Genomic DNA, 21,457 nt, shown 5'->3' on the forward strand with positions numbered 1-21,457 from the left:
GGAGCTGTGATCTACCCATCCAGCAAGACAGCAGAAATATGCAATTTTTGAATGGATCTAAGATCTCTTAAAGATTTAATAATTTAAAGTCATCTGTTCCTCCAGAGAAAAGGAAAGTCATTTGTGACTAATTCAAGACTTCCGTATATATTTTAGATGCACTGTAAATCCATAACTGGAATCAGAAATATGGTAAAACAGAGATCAAACAAACAAAATACTTACAGGGGCTATGCTTTCCTCTTCAGATACAAGTGCAAGAGCATAGCACTTCTGACATATATCTATGATATCTAACATATTGCTGCTTGCTAAGAAGGTATCTGTTAGAGGATGCACGGCCGAAAGCACGACAGACACCAGTAGAGTCAGATCATGCTGCTCCCATTTATTGCCCGAATAGCCTCGCTTTTATAGTGAACTTAACAGGGGCGGATAGTGTCTCACACAAGATTATTGGTCAAAAGCACTCGGACAAACAACTACAAGAAAACAACCCCACCGGCAAGAAAACAACCCCCTTGTGATTAGCAGTCACATAGACCTTGTCCTTGAAGCCAGCTACTGGTAACAATATTTTTCTGAATTCCTCAATTGGGCGATGTGGGAACACTGTCATGGGAACTTCTCATAGTTGCCCTGGTAGCTTGGTTTGCTCAGCTACAGCAGGCCATGAGATTTTCTAAGGCCTACTCCTGGTTGCTTAAGGCAAGCTCAGATCGAACAATTGTTCCACGGACTCACGTCCACGCCCTGTATGCCAATTCCCAATTCCCAACAGGTATCATAGGCTTTTTTAACGTCAGCATAATTTTCTGGCTTTTCCATGTTTTCATGTGATAATCCTAGTTTGTCATGTAACAAATATTTCCAAGTTTCCATCACATCATTAAGTAATACCGTGAAATCTCCGTGGTGCTAATAGGACAGAAAAAACAAACAAACAAACAATGTTTTATGTTCAGCATAGCTTTAAAAGTTACTTTAAAACAAGATACATATATATATATCTTACAGAACAAAATTATAAAGTAAATATTTGCATTTGTAACGAACAAAGTAGTACTTATAATTGAAGTTATTCCGGTGCTTTGGTCTTAGAGCTAACTTTTTGAAATAAAGTCCTTTATCCTGATCTTTAAAATGCCAGGCATATATTTTGAACTTTACTCATAAGAAAATAAATTGATTTTCACAGGACTACTGCATAAATACAGTTAATTATTTGCAGAAATAGCGTTCATCACAGCAGACATTTACCTTCCAAAAGCAGTAAATAATATTAACATGCTTCAAGTAGTGATCTGGGAAAACATACACCATCTCCCAACCAAAAATAAACATTTTTCCCCCCTCCCACGTTAATAGTTTACTATAATGTTGATAGCACTGCTACACAGATCTAACAAATGCATTAAAGCAACACACACCTAATTATATCCATATATCCCTTACTAGTATCATAAATAACATCAACCATATGACACTATCTTACACCCACCTTTGGGCCCACACTCCCTTACAGAATGATTAGATTACATTCCCATGCACCCATCTGCCTCCTTCCCTTTAGTCCTTCCCTCCCCCCCCCAAATGAAAGAGAATTATAACTTGACAGTCAATTAGAAGATTTAATAGCAATTAATAGAGTTAAAGTGCAAATAAAGTAGGCAAAAAAATGACATAATGTGGGTAGCACAATAACTACCAGCATGTTTTCAGCAACTGAAGAATCTTTCCCTATTCTAGGCAAAAAATAAAATTTATTTTATTTTTTTTTCTTGGATACATTACATTACTTGGATACAAAAAATAAAATTTATTTTATTTTTTGTATCCAAGTAATGTAATGTATCCAAGTAATGTAAGAGGCTGGTTTCACAGCTGCAGTCCCTTTCCTTTTTCTACTCTCGAGAGAAGAGCACTCCGTTGACCTTTGATAGACAGAAACAGAAAATACATCAAGAGGAAGGACTAAAATCACATTTGATTTATCCATCAGTTACTTTCCCCCTCCCCTCCCCCCAAAGGATTTACATCAAAATAAGGTCATCTGCTATAAATGCATTTATAAATAGGGGTGCGTCCAATAATGATCCCTAAGCACTTCTGAGATGTGCAAACGCTTGACTGTAAAGCAATAGCTTGCAGTTTTATTATGCAGAAGCCAAAAGGGAAAATATAGAAAATGCTTCTTATTAAGTCTTTACACGGAAGAACCAAAGAGACTAAAAATAAAAGACTAAACATGGGATTATGGACCGCATACAATCTTGTAAATAAGTGGAAAACTTAAGGACCAAAGTTGTTAGCAAAGGTGCCATAGTCGGGGTTTACAAGAACAACAGCAGGGCACAAGTGAAAAGCAAAAAGGTAAAAGTCACAGAAGGCAGGAACAAATAAGGATGGAATTCACAGTTCTAAATCAAAAAGAGTAAGTGACACATCCCTCTTATTTGAGTAAAACTGAATGAGGTCTTAACTGGATTGCAGCCTACAACCTTCATTGTCAGCAAGAAGACGGGAGAGTTTAGGAAATGCTGCACTTGGGTACAGTATATAACACTACTTAGAGGATCTCTTATTTAAAGGAGATGAGTATTGTCAGTGGTTAAAGACTGCAATAATGAGGAAGCCATAAAATAAGTTCAATCCCTTTAAGCAAAACTACATTCACAAAGAATTACAGTCAGAACCTGACTGTAAGTTAAAATACATAGCAAAGGCTTCTGCTACTCATCTGCCCCCCCCCCCCCCCATCACAAGAAGGGCATAGACCTATTACAATGAGTCCAGAGGAAGGCCACAAAGACAATCAAGGGGTTGGAGCACCTCACCCACAAAGACAGGGTGTGGGAGTTGAGACTGTTCAGAAGAGAAGGCTCCAGAGACCTTAAGGGGTCCTACAGCAAAGCTGGGGAGGGACTCTATCAGACAATGTAGGGATAAGACAAGGGGGAATGGCTTTACACCAAAAGAGGGTCGATTTAGATTAGACCTTAGGAAGACATTCTTTGCTGTGAGGGTGGTGAGGCACTGGAACAGGCTGTCCAGAGAAGCTGTGGATGCCCCATCCCTGGAAATGTTCCAGGCTGGGTTGGATGGGGCTTTGGACAACTGGGCTGGTGGGAGGTATCCCTGCCTGCTGCCAGGGGAAGTTGGAAATAAATGGCCTTTAAGGTCTCTTCCAACACAAACCATTCTATGATATGAACTCTTTCCACTTCAGCCCCTCCAAAAATTAAATATATAATATTATAAGCACAACTCAAAGAGATTAGCAGTTGGTCAGAGAAAAAAAAGAGTCTCATTTTAGCTTGGTACTTGTGGAAGAATTTGTTTCAAAACAAAGTAGAACTTCAGTATAGTATTTAGTAAACCAAAGCCATTCCTTGCAAGACAAAGGACATGCAGAGATTAGCAAAGTTGAAAATATTTTTGCAGCACTAATATAAGTAAAATTGCACTCCAGGTATTAACTTTCACGATCAGGTGCTCACTGTGGCAGTGTATGCTATTACTTACACAGTCAATTGTCGCAAGTCCGATGTTAAATGAAAAAATAAGTGCGTGATGGTTTCCAACAAGCATATGCCAGCTAACTAATGTCTAAAGGAAGTTCAAAAAGTTCTGGACTTTCATTCCATGATAGACATTGCAAATATTGTGTTGCATGGGCATAGAAAAAACATGTTATAAAGCATCTTCACTTCCTGTGCTTCTTGATAATGTAGCACATTAAATCTCCTTGGACTCCTATTTTAGCATGTTTGAAATCCAGTAGCAACATTTCATGCCTAAATACACCTTTTTAGTATCGCCTAGGTATTGTGAACTTTCTAGGGCTAACTACATAGCAAAGCCATTTCTATTTTGCCATAGAGTTGTTAAAAAAAAAACAAACAAACACAAACATGATGCATATTCCAGCAATACTATGGTCTCTCCTACCTTCCCTAAATTAATGGTCATTAACCACTTTTCAAACATGTGCTTTCAAGGTTGCTGTGTTTAACCACCATCTCTAATTCTTGTTTTTCAGGCATACTCCTAGATTGCAGTATTCCTGTCCGGCACTCTTCCTGATTTGTGAGATTCTGCAATCTGGCAGTCTCCAACCCTCCACTGAGCTTTTAGTGCTTGCATGTGCTCTCTTCTAAGAGGGAGGCTCCCAAACTGTGGCCTATAAAGCACATTATGCAATATAAAGCAACACTTCAAATGGGTTTCCTATTCCAGGAAATGTTGATAGGGCTGCATGCAGATTTAGAAACCCATCCGTGTAAGAGCAAATCTAGAGACATAAGCATCTGATAGCTGTGACATTGAAGTCTGGCAGAAGCAAAGGCAATGAACTTTCAGGCCAAGATCCCAGGCTTAGAAAAGCCAGTATAACTTGCACAGCTAATGGTTTGGGACTGCACAATGTTTTAGAGGGTAGTCCTCAGTACAAGAGGCACACTGACATACTGAAGAGACCCCAGTGATGAGCCACAAAGATGATCAAAGCACCCCTCCTCTGAAGAGGGGCTGAGAGAGCCAGGGCTGTTCAGCCCTGAGAAGAGAAGGCTCAGCAGGGAATGTGTCAATGAGTACAAAGAGCTGAACAGAGGCTGCAAGGAAGGGAGCCAGGCTCCTTGCAGTAGTGCCCCACTGACATGAGAAGATATAACAGGCACAAACACAGGAGGGTCCATCTGATCATCAGGAAAGTCTGTGAGGGTCACTGAGCTCTGGCACAGCTTGCCTATAAAGGCTGGTATAAATGGCTCAGGATTCAAATTAGGATTAAATAAAAAAATAGGATTTATTAAAAGAATATAAAGGAATACCTCTATCGGTGGGATAAGAACATCCCAAATGCTACTTACCTCACTCTGCTCTACAGAGAATGAGAAACCCTCAGCAGAAATACACTGAAGTTGCACAAGCAAACAAAACACACTAGTATTTAAAGCTGAAGACTCGCATACATACTTAAAACACTTCTATCCTCAGCTTGATTTAAGTTATGAAAGCTTTATTTAAGTCATGAAAGTGATCAGTTAGTTAACTTTTAACCTATTCTCCTTGTCTTATCATTACACTCCTTGATGAACAGTCCCTCCTTCTCTTTCTTGCAGGCCCCCTCCAGGGGAGTGAAGTTGCTTTATTTTACCCCATTTTACTTTGACATGAGCAAAAAGCAGGAGCCATCGCAAACAAAACTGTTGGATAGGTCCAAATCAGCCTAGGGCAGGCATAACAATCTCTCGAGAAGGGGTTGCTACCCCCTCACTCTCCTCAGCGGGAGATGCTTCTGAGGAACAATACAAGTCACTGGGAGCCAGCACCCACCCTAAGAACCCCAAAAAGCCCGCAGGACAAGCCCTGGACCCTATACCCGGCATTACGAGCCGGCATCGCCGCCAGCACCCGGGACCCACCCCGAGCTCCGAGGGTCCCCCCGCTTCCCCACCGCCCGGCTCCCCGGGCACGCCGCGAGGCCCCAGCGGGCTGAGGCTGCCCCCGCTCACCCAGCTCCGGCCGTCGGGAGGCCGCGGCTGCCGGCAGGGCTCCGGTCCTTTCCGGCGCTTTGAATTGAAATCCTCCGCTGCCGCCCAATTAGGGAGCGCAGGGCCGCTGCCCCGGACGGACAGGGGGTGGCCCGGGGCTGGGAGGCGCTGCCGGGAAGCGCGGCCGTGCGGGGCCGGAGAGGTGCGTGGGGAGGGCCCGGGGGAGCCGCAGAGGGCTCGGGGCTTTCCCCCGGGCCCGAGCAGGAGCGGGGCTGCGCCGGGGGTTGGGCCCGGGCCCGGGCCCTTGCTGGTAGCGTTGTGGGGCCGCACGGTGTGGGGTGGGCTCCTTTGGGGCAGCCGCTGGGCCCCCAAGGGAAAAGGAGGGAGCGGGAAGGTGAAGGGTGCGGGGAGGGGGGCTGAGCCGCACGGCCGGGTTGTCCCCCTGGTGCTGCCCCAAGGCAGGGGGTCTGCCGTGGTGGGGAGCCTTCGAGGTGGCGAGGAGTTGTGTTTGGCCTTAGGAGCGTGGCGATGCGAGTTATGTGGCTAACGTCCTTCTGTCAACGTGGTGGTTTGTTGTGTTGGTTAATAAATGCACGCTACCAACGTGGAGAGCCTCTTTGAGTCCCGCTGATAGCGCCATCAAACTGTGGTGGCTCCCAGGCATGATGTTCAGCCTCGGTGCTGAGCCCTTCAGGTCATTAACGCAACAAAATATGACAAGGGTCTGAAGTTGGAAGCTATCTTTCCATGCTGCACGTGGAGAACATGGTCATTTCTCAAAAGGTGTACGCTGATGTCAAATCAGGGATGATCCCCAAATCAGTTGTGTGCAAGCACAGGAGTCTGATTTTCTTGGAAAGTGCTTGAATGGAGTAAAGCATTAATGTTTCGGTATACTTTTGATCCAGTTGAAAATGAACTTTTTCTGTGCAAGTACAGAGGCATAGAGGCACTGTCTGCAGTTGGGCTGGCTTATGCCATGAGACAAGTAATGTGCAGAATCGTGTTTGCATTTAGAGTTTGGTGGTTTTAATTCTGCTTTTAGTTAGATACCGATTGTCCTTTAAAGAGGTACACCAGGGAAGAGAATTTGAAGGTAATAATAGATATGTTGTTGTCATTTGGTTGAAATTTTTAAAATTACGTGGGTGACTTTTCTGGTACGTCGAGTTACTTAATCCCATGTCTTGATAGGTTGCCATCAGTAGCACAAAACCTGCAGTTGTTACTGATGTCTGTAGAAAAAGTTTTGAATGCCTGTTAGTGAATTAGGTCAGTTAGGTTAGTTAATCTCTTGATAGTTGGAATTAGGTGTTAAATCTGGATCTAATGAGCTTAAGTTGACCTTTTGTGTCCATAAATATGGTGTTACAAGAAATCTTGAGTTGTTGCGCCACAAATACTTTTTTTTTCTTTATGCAAATACACAATGCATGCTTTTTAATACTTTCCCTATAGGAACATTGACCTCCATCCTGAAGAAGACATCACTTCCACGATACTTTGACATAGTCCCCTGGAAATGAAGCAAGATTCTACTAGAAATGCTGCTTACATTGTGGACTGTGAAGATTATGTGCATGTGATAAAATTCAATCCATTTAATAGTGGAGATGCATGTTCCCCCATTGCATGTGGTGGCAATAACTATGTAGTTGCAGGGACACGTAGATTTCAGGTTACTTTTTGTTTATTGCTTTTATTAGTTGCTTCATGAAACTGACAGCATGTCTTCTGACAAAGACTAAAGTCACTTTCCTGCGTCTTTCCTTCCCCATTTTGCCAGGAAGTGTTTTACTCCTTTATTGTTGAGGGATTTCTTGAAACAGCAAAAATCCCATGGCTTGCTGTAGCTGAGCAAACCAAGCTACCAGGGCAACTATGAGAAGTTCCCATGACAGTGTTCCCACATCGCCCAATTGAGGAACTCAGAAAAATATTGTTACCAGTAGCTGGCTTCAAGGACAAGGTCTATGTGACTGCTAATCACAAGGGGGTTGTTTTCTTGCAGGTGGGGTTGTTTTCTTGCAGTTGTTTGTCTGAGTGCTTTTGACCAATAATCTTGTGTGAAACACTGTCCACCCCTGTTAAGTTCTCTATAAAAGTTAGGCTATTCGGGCAATAAAATGGAGCATGATCTGACTCTACTGTGTGTCTGTCGTGCTTTCGGCCGTGCTTCCTGCAACACTTTATTACATTAATGACTTTGGGATATTTGGTCTTAAAGAGAAAAAAATGTGTATATAAATACATATTGGTATTAGCATCCTGCTGGTGTAAAGTTCTTTTTGAGTAGGCTGCAATGAAAACAGGAGTGCTCTACTGGAAGAATAATCCCAGTTCAGTATTTCTTGCAAATGTTTGTGACTACTACCTGGGAACTTAAGCAGGTAGCTTTGGAAATATGTAACTTAACATTTGCTGTATGGTGTTTTATTTTTTTAAGTCTTTCAGGTAGCTATCAAAGCAGCAAAGATTTCAAATACCCAAAATAAGAAAGGGATAATTAAAATTTCCAAAGTAAGTTTAGAGACATTTCTTTCTAGGAAGGACAGTGGCAAATAGTTACTTAATATACATCTGCTTTCTAGGTTATTATTTTACATCTCTCTCACAGACTGTTAGAAACAGTAAAATATGTTTTTTACCTTGACATTATTTCCAGTCACAATATCGTGAAAATTTTTAAAAAGTAAAATAGCGTACTGTGTATATTTTTAAGTAATACTTTTTTTTTTTTTTTTTTTTTTTTTTACGAGGCACTTTTTTTTTTTCCCCTGGATACTTGAAAATCGATAGTAGAACACTCTCATCTTTGGAATCTATTTTTACTTTTTTTATCTTGAGCTCACTTCTCTTTTACATGGTACTATTTTTATACTTTACTATCTAATACAGAAAACAGTATAACTGGTCTTTATTATTCCCCAAAGTCTTAGTGTTGGAAATTTTCTGAAAATCACCCAGGTCCTTCCTAGCTTCTACATTATGCAGAGTGTATACAGAAAGATTTTTTTTCCTTAAAGCAGAATTGTGCCATAGAGAACATTTCATCAAAATAGCCTTCCTATATTTTGAGGTAGTACGCTGGATGTTTTGAGAACTTTTTGGAGATCAGTTGATTCATTAAGTCCACAATCCCAGCAATTGTTTCATCTTTGTCACCATCCAGTTCCCTCACTATTCGGAAGAATAGCCAAGGTAGTAATTTTGGTCATGTTAAATGATGAAGGGTACCTTTCTACCTGCTGCTGTTCTTCCAGTCCAACCAGGTTGTTCTAGCATTTTTCCATAAAGTAAACTCAACTGGGAGAGAGGATAGCCTACATGGCCTCCTTGCTTTTGTTCCCATTATTTCGCATTGCAGTGTGTGCTTATCATGCTCTATCATGTCAGTGGTTCTGGTTGTATCTATGCTGATATTGAGCCCAAAGAATGGGCTCAGCATGTTCCTCTTGCAAATCTTCTTTTTGTGCAATGTAGGTTTGTTTCTGCATTTCAGTCAGCAGAACGCTGAGGACCAGAGCTGATGCAATAGCTGCAAGGCAGGTGCGTGGAGAAAATGGGAATTTGGAGCCGAAGCTGCAGACTTTGAGGAAGTCGCTACCGTACTACAAATCCATCCTTTCTGTTTGATAACCTTATAAGAAAGTAAGTCACCTGTTCTTGCAAAGCTACTCAAATGATCTTTCTTAGCAAGCCTTTGTGCTATGGTATGATATTGGCCTCGACTCGCGCTTTCTTTTGCCAACAGAGAGGTATTGTCAGTCCTGGCATTGGGAGTTGAGTATATTCGGGGGTAGGCTGAGACTTCCTTAGGTGCACCCGTGCATGCGATGCGTTGCTACTGGTAACTACTGGCCACCAGTGACCGTTAGTGGTCATGTGTCACAGGCTTTCGGAATGTTTGGTCCGAGCACTGCAGTGCCTAGCAGTTTTCGTGGTTGGTGAGCGTGAGTGATGCTCTCTTCGTCGCTCTACAAACAGTCAGCTCTTTCCTTGGCCTCCACGGGTATGTCCTGCTGTCCTTGTTAATAGATGGATTCCTTGAAGTTGTGGTCCTTTGTAGCTTATTGCCCCACTGTTGAAGCTGACTTTTTTGGGATTGGGTAGTCATGGCTGGTTATGTCTGGCTGGCCTGAGAGGGTGTGGGAGAGGATGAACTTGGCAGGTGCTTCATGTCTAAAGAATTTGGGCCCAATTGGTTTAATTTCCGCTGAGGTTGTAGCTGTGGGATTGCCGTTTGATGAGGGATCTTCATCCTGAGCATCTTTTCTATGTGGGCCTAGTGGGTTTCTGGGTTGTCTTCTGAACCAAAACGCTTACTTTCCCTGTGACTTTCATTAGATTTAACCTTCCCCGCTCCATTTTTAAATTCATATAGGAAGCTTGCGTCCCGAACCTGTAATTGAATTAAGTTCGGACCCCTCCCCTACCCCCTTTTTTTTCTTGTTTGTTCATTTTTTATGGTAGCCAAAACGCTGTAGCAAGTACTGGTACGATTTGTTTCCAAATCATAAACTTCAGGTGATTTGAAAGGATCATTGAAAAGAATACTCCAACCCTGCTATCAGCACCCGGTGTGTGTTAATGCACCTACTTTTTATGTCTTAAAATGAATCTTGTCCTTAAATGCTTTTCCTTTCTGACTACTCATGGAAGAAAGTCATATGGAATGGAAAAAAATGTACCTAACTTGCAAGTATAATCTATGTTTTTCTACTAGTGCCATTGTCTCAACACTTCTGGATGGCATAGACAACAGAGGGGAGATTGTGGTAATCGGAGCCACCAACAGACCAGGTTCTATAGATCCTGCTTTACGGAGACCAGGACGCTTTGACAGAGAGTTCCTCTTCAACTTGCGAAATAAAGAGGTGAGAACTTCATTTCAGTGTTAATGCTAATGTGGCAAAGTCCAACTTTCTAGGAAAAAAAAATTACAACGTGAATAAAAGAGTGATATGTGGAGACACTGTGTCGTCCCGTGGAGGGCAAGTCTGGTACTGGATATATATGGTCAAGATGATAGCATCAAGTAGTTAGTTCTAGAATCAACTCTTTGATTCCCAAGTTTGCTTAATTAATTAATCCGCGTAGGCGCTTTCATCTTGACATTGTGTTCTTGGTCTCAGTACTCCTGTATGAATGGATAGGGGATGTATTTGCATTTGATTGTTTCCCGGATCAAAGGTAGTAGTTTGAGTCATAATTATTTTCTTCTTTCTAGTAATTGTAGCAGCTTGAAACATAGTGCTCGAAGTGCTTTCTGCAAATTTACTGACTGAAAAGCAGATTTGATGAACTAATGAGACTGCCACAACGCAAGTTTGCTCAATTTTTGAGAATTTTTTGGAGAAAAAAAGATCTGTTTCTGGATCAATTTTTCATTACAGTATTTTACTCTGGGTCATTAGGTCTCATATCTTGGAAGCTTATTGCAGAAGCTATAAATGCCTTTTCTTTCATTGCAGGTTCCTAGAAAAAGTTTGGTGTAACAAATTAAGAAATACTGGATTTCCAGGTTGAAAATGCAGAGTGTATATTACATAACTGTACAATACTGGAAAGTTTTGCAAATAAGAAAAGTGTATTACTATATGAGGGGTTTTGAGGCCCCTTCAGAAAGAAGGGGCCTTATTTTAATAGCTATTCATCAGCTACAGAATTTGTTCCTCATTTTCTTTATTCTAAGGGGGGAAAAAAATCACCAACAGAGTAGCGTACCTTATACATACACATCAATGGGACCTAAGACAGCTTTATAGAGACTTGTGCCGTCTCCTTAGATCTGTGGTGGGATGAACTGTAGGAAATAGCATTCAGTGTGTGCCCTCAAATGAAGAAAGGGTTTTGGCACAGTTTAGAAGCTGTCTTAATGGAAGAGAAAGAGGCACAGGCTATTCAGGAAAGTTAAGAAACCTCTTTTGTCTTTCAGGAAATGTAAATCCTATTTTACAAGCTGATATACTTGACAGTGATGCCGACACATCCTTAATGTCTGGAGATGAACTACCAGGTAAAATGCCTGACAGACCAGAGGAAAAGTTCCTCTGTTTCAGCAGGCAAAGAAAGATGGGTCCCCATTATGTTTACATTGTCAGGACTGCTGAGTCTTTGTAAACAGTTTCAGCTGTTAGAAGTGTGAGGGGTGGCAGATGAAAGGGGAACATCAAGTTTGTGTGTTGAAGGGGTGCTCACTATTCTCAAGAAGAAAGTGAAGGGACTAAAGTTCTAATGAAGTGGGTTGCTCTAAATGATCCAAGTGAAAAGCCCAGGCTTCTCCTCCTAAGCCAAAGTGATCCACAGACTACTAGAAAAATCCATGGCATTCTTTGAAAGACTCAAGACCACATAAATGTGCCGTCTGTCCTTTTAGCTAAAAATAACCAACTTCCTGGGTTTGTGTTGCCACCTTTTGCCCTTCTGTTACCCAGGACTGTTAAAACGAGTAGCGAACTCTGTAGCAGAAAGCAAACTGAGAAATGGCTTGTTAAAACACCTGGAGAAAAATTCAAAGTGTTTTTATTTGTTACCATTAAACCACCAAATTGTGTTATCTTTTGGTATTTTAATGTGGAAGTCACGTAAGCCCACGGTTGGAAAGTTAGATTATGTTGTCACAGTCGGGTCAGTTATTTTTCTCACTTCCTGTTGCTGTGCTGTCCAGAAAATGTGCTGACCCTTTGAGCAAGGTTAACTCTCTAGCATCTTGGATTTAAGCCAGTAAAGGTACAACCTTAGTGTAGTGGGAAAAAAGCAAATGCTTCTTGGGAATGTATTTCCTAGTAGGAAATCAAGATTGCCAGGCTATTAATTCGCAATCTTGGGTTAGTAAAGAATAGGAAACATAAGGGAAGAAGATGAAACAATTAGAATGACTGTGAGAATAAATTAACGGGAAATCTTACATGTGTTTCATGTATTGCTGTCATTGAACCAATCCAGTTATGCCCTGCTTTAGATATGGCCCACATCCCTTTTTTTTCTAGAAAAGCTGTTCTGCTCCTTTCTTGCTACCTTCTTCAGTAACGAGGGCCACATTTCAGCTAAATTTGACAGATGTAGAGATCTCTCGGGTACTTAAACTTGAGACCTTCTGAAGATTGGTGTATATAGGAAGCGATGAGATGCAGAGTGGTGTGTGCTGAGAGAGAAAGTTGCTGTGCTCTCCAATATCAGGTAGCAGACCGGGTGTCATCTGTGTATTCGGCTAGACAGTCCACGTGTACACTTGAGGAGTCATTACTTAGCCCAGCCAAATGAATAGCAGACGCGGTAGAGATGGGCAGGATTTCTCAGGGGGAGGTATGGTGCAAGATTGTAAGAAAACGGGCTTTAATGGTCTTCCTGATCACAGAACAGCTTATTACTTGCTGGAATATGGAGATTATTGGGGCGGGAGGGGGAAAGTATCTAGGAAAAGTACTTGGAACATCTGTGTGTCTATTCAGCACCTCATTTCTAAACTTGTTTTCTTATGACTCTTGTTCTAGGAGTGCTTACTAGAAACCGACATCATGTGAGCCTCATCTGCTAATAACAGGAAAAGAGGGATATGGCCAGGTTTCTTATTTGGCACCCGCGGTGTTGCATGCTTGGGAGAAGTCTCCATTCACACCCTGACCCTATCCATTCTGTTTACAAACGTTGCACCGCCAGAAGAAATATGCGGAGAGGTCTCTTTTTTCTTTTTATTCTCATAGGATTTGTTGACTGTATGTAAAGGATCAATTGAGTTGCAAGTAAGGTAAGCAAAATTCATTGGTAATGGAGGTGGCCTTGTTTTCATGTGCTGTTACGTTTGCACTGAACTACCATGGTCAGGGATTCACCAATAACGTATAACCACCCTTACTCTAGGCGTGTTTAATGAGAACTATCACGGCTAGGAACAATGCAATCAAGTGCAATTTATTACAGCAACCGGTACACAGGGTCTTTGGATTGCCGGCGATAGTTGCTGTCTGCAAAAGCAAGCTAGCATGCATGAAATACACAGGTGACGCAGGTGCACAGCCTGGAAATTAACATGCTAACAGGCACAAAGACTCTAGAGATTTCTAAGTTTCCGTGGAGACACACAGTATAACCAAGTGTTCAAATCTCACCCAAAGGCGTCTCAGTGGGGCGGGGGAAGAGAGGCTCAGCTCGTCCACTGATCCCAGGGGTCAGGAGGTCCTCGGGATGGTGCATTCCCTCGGGATGGTCCTAACGATGATATCTTCCCTAACGATGATATCTTCCCTAACGATGATATCTTCCCTAACGATGATATCTTCCCTAGCGATGATATCTTCCCTAAAGGTGATATCTTCCCTGACATCCCCTCTCTCTTGGGCCAATTTATCTTATTTTCTATCATTTCGGTGGAGCTTGAGTGGCTCTAGTCAAGCATATCTTAATTACGATTGGTGAAAAGTTCTCCCGTCTCCGTTTAAAGCAATAGGCTCCGAGAAATTCAGGGCGCAAGCTCAGTGAGGGGGGGTCGCACCTTGGAGGCGGGTAGTTTTTGGGCTGGAGTGTGTGTTGGTATTCTAATGATATTGTAATGAGCAAAAAGTACACTAGGGTACAGCATTTGTCAAAACATGACAGGTCCTTGGCTCAGGGTAGCAAAAAGTGCGGCATATCGGTCTCGGTGTGCACAAGAACAATCGAGTCCCCACCTGGTCACAGAGCCTAGCCGTGGTGTCTCCACTGCACTCTACGCTCTGTACTGTTCCTTAGAGCTAGCACACCAAGTTCCCCTAGTGCGATAGCATCTAAGGTTGGGAGCCTAGGGAACGCTCAGGTAATGCAGCTACGCCCTACCCTGAAAGCCTCTTCAGTGCTGTAGATTTTCCTTAAAAAATGTGAATGTTAGTCTTCTTTTCCTAGTTACTTCAGGCAAGTATACCACAGCAGCTTAGGTTAAAAAGCTGCACTTCAAGATGTGTGGATCCAGAGTAACATGTGGAATAGGAGATTTATGCCCTAACATTGCAGTGTAAGATGCGTTTCCTAACGTGAATTGGCAACATGACTGTTTTTTTCCCGCTGTTACCCTTTTCTCTAGTGCTTTTGGTTTGATTGGGGGGAGGGGGTGTTTGTTTTTTTTTGTCGCAGTTTCAAAGTTTAATGGAGCAGTGACATTAGCTGGAAAGAAGGGAGAAGCCAAGTATTTCTCAGTGAAGATGGTAACAGTGCTGTCTCTGTATTTGTAGAAAGAGATTGTTTTGCAGGTACAGGATACTTCACTGAGACTGTATTCTCCATAAACCGGAAACCTGACTGAAGAAATTTGTGTCATTCCAGATTCTTACAAGCTTCAAATGGCTCCTACTGGGCATTCCCAGGTAGAACAGCACCAGATGAGTGTTGAGACCACCGTGGAAGCTTCTACAGAGCCAGACAATGTAGTTATTGTGCAGCACTATGAGCTCAAAGTATGTCAAATTCCAACTTTTTTAAATGCTCAAATAGGACATATTCTTGTGACCTGTACAATTACAACTTAAGTCAGTTGTTAAGCAATGCCAATTAAAACAATTAATTGGAAGGACATACAGATTGTGAAGTAATTCAACCTATAATGCACTGTGGCTGTTTAGTTTCCACACCTTGTGTAGATTTCTGTAGGCCACCGTTTGCTTTTGGTCAACTGTAGTTGAGGAGACAGATTCTTTGCCTAATTTTTAAGGTAAAAGGCCTTGTTGAATTTTAAAATACCTCACTGATGACCTGCTAGTACTATTGGTTATGATTGTTGTTTTAACAATTTTTCTGATGATAGGCTTTTATTTGGGGATGTTTATTATGAGTTGTTGTTTTTCTGTTTGTTTGTTTGTTTGTTTGTTTTTTATGCTTTGATGTATTAGGAACATGAAAAGGATCTTTATTTCTTTCAGAGATGATTTTAAACCTGAAGTTAGCAGGTTGACATAAACAGGGTAGCCATGGATAAGTGACTACTTTTCTGAAATTGCTTCCAAATGCAGTATTAGAATTTCCCATCCATACTATTGCAGTGTACTGAGGGTTTGCCAGTCTCTCATGGGAGGAAAGTGGTTATCGTAGGCTCCAGCGGGGGAAGTGGGTAAGACTGGCACTAGGTACGTGAAGAAGAACGTTCCTTTGCAGGAGTTGGAGAGGGCATAAGTAAGGACCGTCTTGAGGGGAGAGCAGAATGAGGGAAATTAGAATGAGGCAATTAGAATTGAGGCAAATTGCTAGGAGTCCTGGAGGTTGGCCCAAAGCAGATAAGGGCTGCTGTTTATGTGCTGCATGAATCCTGTGTGGGGAGAATATGACCAGATAAGAATCCTCTTGGGTAAAAGGGCTTGTCAACACGATTTTTGTCAAATCCTTAAGCTGTGACCTAATTTGTAGAGGCGATACTAACTTTTCAAAGGTGTCTTGCTAAGGAAGCAGATTCCAGGTTTCTTTGTTGTTCGTGTACTTGCGATTGTGAGCACAGATGTGGTAGACTGATAAGTAATAAAAGATTGTCTGAAGTGTAAGCCTTTCCTTTCTCTGAAGTATGAAGAATGAACTCATTTTCTCCACTGAAATGGCGTGGGATATTTAATCTGTTCTCTGCAGTGTCACATTTTATTTAATAGTGTAAGAAAAGTAGGATGTCACTTGTATTGTTACTGTTTAACCTCTGGAAACATAAAGAGCGTATTCAGTAGATCTCGTGCTCTTGTAAAGTGTTTTTTTTTTCTTTTCCCATTGTTTTCTTCAGAAACTGTTGCACACTGTCCTTGAGCTAACTAAGGGATTTGACGTATTTCACTTGGAGAAAGTATATGTAATGATTAAGCGATATATTTACGAACATTGGGAAGACTGTGACAAAACCGATTCAGTGGAGGTAATTTCTGTTTTGTCTTATAGCACTTTCTGTCACCGTTATTTCAGTATGTGTGCATTCTGGCTCTCATGGTTGTTTAGCGTTGCTCTTTCCTGCTTAGTTGTCTGTGCACAGGCAAAAACAAAAGTCAGACTTTTTTGTTTCAGTCTGGAAGACGTCTATCCATATTGCAAAAGCATTGCTATATTTGGCATAATTGTTGGCAGTTTCAGCAGGAAAAAGCTTGACCTTGAAGACAATGTGTTCACCCACACAGCCCTTCCAAAGCAGTTAACCTTGGTCTGTCAGTAGTTTTTCTTGAGCACCAGTTTGGGAGCGGGAGGGCTATGAAGGGAAGGTGCTTTTCTAAGTCTTTTGCTTCCTCTCTCTCCCTCTATAGCCAGTCGGGCATGGTAATACTTGGTAGTCGTTCAATCCTTGGAGAGAAACTGGAGTATATAACAAGAGTTTGAGACTTCTCTCTAGTCACACTCTAATCTCTATCTAATATGCTTGAACATCTGTAATTTGGGAGATTTCTGCCTGTGCCAGTTTTACATTACATTGAGTCAAGTTTTGCTCTCTACAGATACCTTAAAGGAGGCTGTAGTGAGGTGGGGGTTGGCCTGTTCTCCCACGTGCCTGGTGACAGGACGAGGGGGAATGGGCTTAAGTTGCGCCAGGGGAGTTTTAGGTTAGATGTTAGGAAGAACTACTTTACCGAAAGGGTTGTTAGACACTGGAACAGGCTGCCCAGGGAGGTGGTGGAGTCACCATCCCTGGAAGTCTTTAAAAGACGTTTAGATGGAGAGCTTAGGGATATGGTTTAGTGGGGACTGTTAGCGTTAGGTCAGAGGTTGGACTCGATGATCTTGAGGTCTCTTCCAACCTAGAAATTCTGTGATTCTGTGATCCCCTGGGCTCTTCTCCCACAAGCTGCCCCTGCAGAACCCCCCTATCAAAACCTGGCCACATAAGACAAATACTGAAGGATACCAAGGGACTGGTCGTGTAGTTGCAGTTTTATTCAGAGAGATCTTCCCCAGGGAAGCTTTGCGGCTCCCTGGCTTTTCACGGCCAGCAGCGCAGTGCTTTTAGCCTAGCCCATCTTGATGATGCGGGTTGCTGCTGTACTTGACGTTGCAGGATCTCTATGGTCCAGCTGCCAGGTTACGGATCAGTGGATGGGTGTCACATTGCATTTGGAGGACTGCGACAGAAAGACACAGAGCAGAGATGCAACCTGTTGACCTACAGAGACCATCCAGCATCACTCTGGACCATGCCAACCCCATCGTATACTTCTAGGGCCAGCAGGAACAGGTCCGGCTAGCATGTCCCTTTGCCCCTGCAGCATTTCCCTGGAGCAGGACAAGGCTGCAGACTGCATGGGCTCTGCCCCCTGTCACTTGGTCCCAGCACCCCCAGCACTGCCCTCACTCACAGGTGATGATCACATGCAGGTCTTCTTTGTCTAGGTCCCTGGAGTGCATTGCAGCAAACGCTAGGAAAAGAGCACCAGTCAGATCCTGCTCCCCATCACAGCCCCTGGTATAGACAGGCGCTGCCCCCCGCCCCCAGCCCCCCTGCAAGCACAGTGCCCAAGGAGGAACCTGAGCAAGGCACACCCCAGGCCCACCTGCATGGGCAGGGGGCTGAGGGAGGCACAGGGCTCCTGGGGGTACAATCAGGGGCTTCAGGGCCCACAGGGCTGGGCCTTGCTGCCACGGCAGGGCCCAGACAGGGAAGCAGGGCCTTGGCTCACCGATGAATCTGACAGCCTTCTGTCGCAAGCTGGTCTGATCATCCCACAGGTATGTCAGGCTCTGCTGCAGGTATCCTTCCACCCTGCTCCTCTTCTGCTTGAGCTGGAGAAAGCACAAGGGCACAGAGCTCACAGACCCTCCCCAGCCAGCCGGACAACTCCCTCCTGCCAGCACCCCCCTTCCCCTTTCCCCCAGGCCATCCCCAGCTCCCAGCCAGGAGCTCTGTGGGGCTGAGGTTTGGAAAGAGTTAGGAGACCGTTCTGTCCCGCTGCCAAGGCCCAGATGGGCTAGGGTCTCCTCCCGCATGCTGGGGGTGGGGAAGGCAGAGGGGCCTGCAGAAGAGCCCTTGGGGCTCTGTGCTGGAGGGAACGGAGCCACGATGCAGCTGCAGGCGGGGGACTCTGGGCTGGAGCAGCCTGGGCATGTCAGACAGGCTTGTCCATATGGGGCCTGGGGCTGTGTGGTTCTCCTTACCAAGTACCCCCCAGTCTTAGAGATGTCCTCAGTCTGAGCCAGCTGCTCAAGCTGTTTCCACTTCAGGAACTTTGCACAAGCAAGTAGGACTTCTGCAGAGACCTGTGGAGAAGCAGAGGCAGGGAGATGGCACCTCACACACATACCTAAAGTGTCTGATTGCCTGCTGCCCTGGCCCCCGCCATGCCCAGAATACCCCTCTGGTGTCAGCACACCCAGTGCCCACGTCAATGGCCAGGTCTGAAATCTGTACCTTGGCCACACTCTCAGTGTTGTCACTCATCCGGAAAAGCAGTGGAATAATGGCCCTGTGCACAGTCTTCTTCATTTCTCCTTTTTTCCACCACAGCACAGACTCCATCAAGTCTTTGAAGAGGAGCATGGAGCATTCTCGCACCTCACTGGACACCTGTTAGGGAGGGCAAAAGGAGGATTTCACCAACTGCCAGCCTCCCCCTGTCCATGGGGAGCAAGGGCCGTAGGGTGGCTGATGTGAAGGGTGAAGCCTCATGTTTGGAACAAAGGAGCTAAAGGCCTGCACAAGGCAAAGCAACAGGTTTCCTGCACGGGGTGCCTGTACCATGGAGTGTGCTACAAGCCAGCCCACTTTTGCTAGTAGCTGCACCAGCCATGTCAAAGCAGAGCTCCCCTGGGAAAGGGCTTTGGTAAGGCTTCTGGGGCACACTCTGTCTCCTCAGCTTCTGCCTTTCTGCCCCAGCACAGGGAACTTTTGGCTGTGCTGAGTTGGATACCTGACAGCGAGAAGCCCTGCTGGACTGCGGAGCCCAGAAGACAGCCCACGAGAGCCCGGAGGAGCAGAGAGAGGAGAAGGCCTTGCCTGAGTGCTGCCCACAGGCCTGGACCAAAGGGCAATGCCATTTCAGGGTGCCTGTCTGCGGGGCTCAGTCACCAACAGCAGTCTTACATCGTTAAACAGAGGCAGGAGTCTCCCAGCCAGTGCCAGAGCGATGTGGCTGGCCTCCTTCTTCTCCAGATGACGAATCACATTTTTGAAGATAGTCAGGGCCTTCATGTTGATGTGCGTGTTTTCATACTGCAGAGTCTCCATGACTTCTGGCAGCAGGACCTGCACATCCGTCACCTGTACAGAAAGACACCGTATGTATTTAGTCAAGAGGTGGACAGCCACCCTGGCCAGGATGCTCTGGTTCCAGAGCACCAGCCTCCTGCTCACTTCCTGGCAGCTGCCATGGGAATTTCACCAGCAACCTTCCATCAGGCAATGGCCACGAATGTGGTGATTAAGTAGCTGGGAGAGCAGGGCATGGGGAAGGGAGGTGATGAGAGCAAGGGCTCCGTTTCCCCCCCTGAGTCGCCTGCTTTGCACATGTCCCCCAGGGAATCCATCTGGAAAGCTCCTGGGACGCTGCACAGGCAGCCACCAGGCCCCACCGCCACCATCACCCCACCTCCTGACTCCCAGCTAATGACAAGCCATGGTGTTGCCTCCTGTCCCAGCACCAGGCTGCCAACAGGGCTTTGTTTGGCAAAGTCCAACTCACCATCTGAGATGTCTCCGACAGCATGACGAGGGCTCTGAGCACCAGCCAGAGGATCGGCAGGCTGTTAAGACTCAGAAGCGTCAGGAGCTTTTTTGGGTCACGTAAATTCGATAGTACATGTTCAGTTGGATGCATCATCTGAAAAGACCACAGCCGTGAGAGATGGGCAGAGCCTGCAGCATGCCCATCACCACGCAGCTCCTGGCTCCCCTGGCAGCTCAGGGCAGGCTGCGGGGGACATGCACCCAGGTGCCTGTCCAGATGCTCATCCTGGGGCAGCTGTGCCTGCAGAAGAAAACAGGGCCCCTCTGTGCCCTGTGCATGGCACCACGCGGCACCTTTTCTTTGCCTGCTCCTCCTGCCCTCTGGCTGTCCGCAGCCTCTTGCTGCCATGCCTCTGAGGAGCAACAGAGCAGCATGAACTGGCACAAAGCAGGCTACAGGTGCTACTTGTCCCCGGCCTCACAGCCTGCCCAGGCTGTGCAAAGACCACGGCTCTGTCCCAGCCTCAGCCATTGCTGTGATAATACCCCTGGCCCTGCCACTGCTGCAGGTTTCCATTCTGAAGGGCAAGGTAGGGGGATGCCGGAGATGGAGAAAAGTGAGCACTGCCTGTAAAGGGGTAGGCTTCGTCTTTGTGCACAGGGACCCCGTATGGCTGATGTAGGGGGGCTGGTGCTGGCCCTAAGGGGCTGTGTCTATTTAGTCCTGGAAGAGGCGACAGGTTGGGGAGGATGGGGTAGGGAGAGGACTGTGCCTCTCCCAGAGGAGCGCACACAGCCCTGAAGAGGAGCAAGGTGTGTTCTCTGGTTACTCACAGCAAACTTAAGAAGGCTGGTGTGCACAGGCCGGGCTTGCAGAGACCCGCACACCCGTTTGTCCTGGAGAACATTCTGTAGCTCCTGCAAGATCTTCTCTGAAGTCATTGGAAAGGAAAGCATCACCTTCCACATGTCCAGTGTAGTGCTGCAAGCCCAGAACACTCTGTTGGCAGGGCTGCCCTGGCCACAAAGCTGTGACCCAGACAAGCCCCGCAGGTCCCAGGCTATCCTGCAGCCCTGGCCCTGACCCGCTGTGTGCTTAGGGAGCTGTTGGGGTGGTACCTGTCAAGTGGCGGAAGGTTGGTCAGCACGCTTATGAGAGCTTCCCTGGGAAACTGCTTAGTCAGTGCCTTCAGTACTAAGAAGAAGCTCTGCCGGAGTAAAGATGTGCTGTCGCTCCTTTTCAGGTTTTCATGGAGGAATCTCAGAATCCTTTCCACCTGGAAGGGACACAGGAGAGAATGTGGCTGCCGCTGGACTGCAGCCAGTTGCCCAGCTGCCACTGGAACTGCTGCTGGGTATGAGAGGCAGGATGTGAGCA

At 45.1% G+C, this 21,457-nt stretch overlaps 1 protein-coding gene and 2 long non-coding RNA genes across 6 annotated transcripts in view; 2 read left to right on the forward strand and 1 right to left on the reverse strand.

The window, feature by feature from the left end:
* Positions 1-5,568: 5,568 nt before the first annotated feature.
* On the forward strand, positions 5,569-7,637 carry LOC140001133 (uncharacterized). Its single transcript, XR_011806274.1, has 2 exons — positions 5,569-5,697; positions 6,954-7,637. It is a non-coding gene; the product is annotated as an uncharacterized lncRNA (long non-coding RNA).
* A 2,590-nt stretch (positions 7,638-10,227) lies between these two features.
* LOC119717138 (uncharacterized) lies at positions 10,228-16,121 on the forward strand. Its single transcript, XR_005266167.2, has 4 exons — positions 10,228-10,372; positions 11,434-11,514; positions 12,992-13,245; positions 14,793-16,121. It is a non-coding gene; the product is annotated as an uncharacterized lncRNA (long non-coding RNA).
* Positions 16,122-17,339: 1,218 nt separating this feature from the next.
* LOC119717125 (uncharacterized) overlaps positions 17,340-21,457 on the reverse strand; it is a 118,833-nt gene continuing 114,715 nt past the window's right edge. For 3 of the 4 annotated variants that reach the window (XM_072032321.1, XM_072032322.1, XM_072032323.1), the window contains 5 exons: positions 18,826-18,981; positions 18,573-18,674; positions 18,098-18,200; positions 17,777-17,836; positions 17,340-17,542 (listed from right to left, as the gene is read on the reverse strand). In XM_072032321.1, the coding sequence (XP_071888422.1) occupies positions 17,484-17,542; positions 17,777-17,836; positions 18,098-18,200; positions 18,573-18,674; positions 18,826-18,981 (480 nt within the window). In that variant the 3' untranslated portion in view covers positions 17,340-17,483. Of the gene's footprint in view, positions 17,543-17,776; positions 17,837-18,097; positions 18,201-18,572; positions 18,675-18,825; positions 18,982-19,497; positions 19,675-20,095; positions 20,234-20,913; positions 21,062-21,198; positions 21,357-21,457 lie in introns of all 4 variants that reach the window. The other variant, XM_038180012.2, reaches the window with a different exon arrangement.

This window comes from Anas platyrhynchos, chromosome 38 (genome assembly GCF_047663525.1).
Source record: "Anas platyrhynchos isolate ZD024472 breed Pekin duck chromosome 38, IASCAAS_PekinDuck_T2T, whole genome shotgun sequence".
Lineage (NCBI taxonomy): Eukaryota > Metazoa > Chordata > Aves > Anseriformes > Anatidae > Anas > Anas platyrhynchos.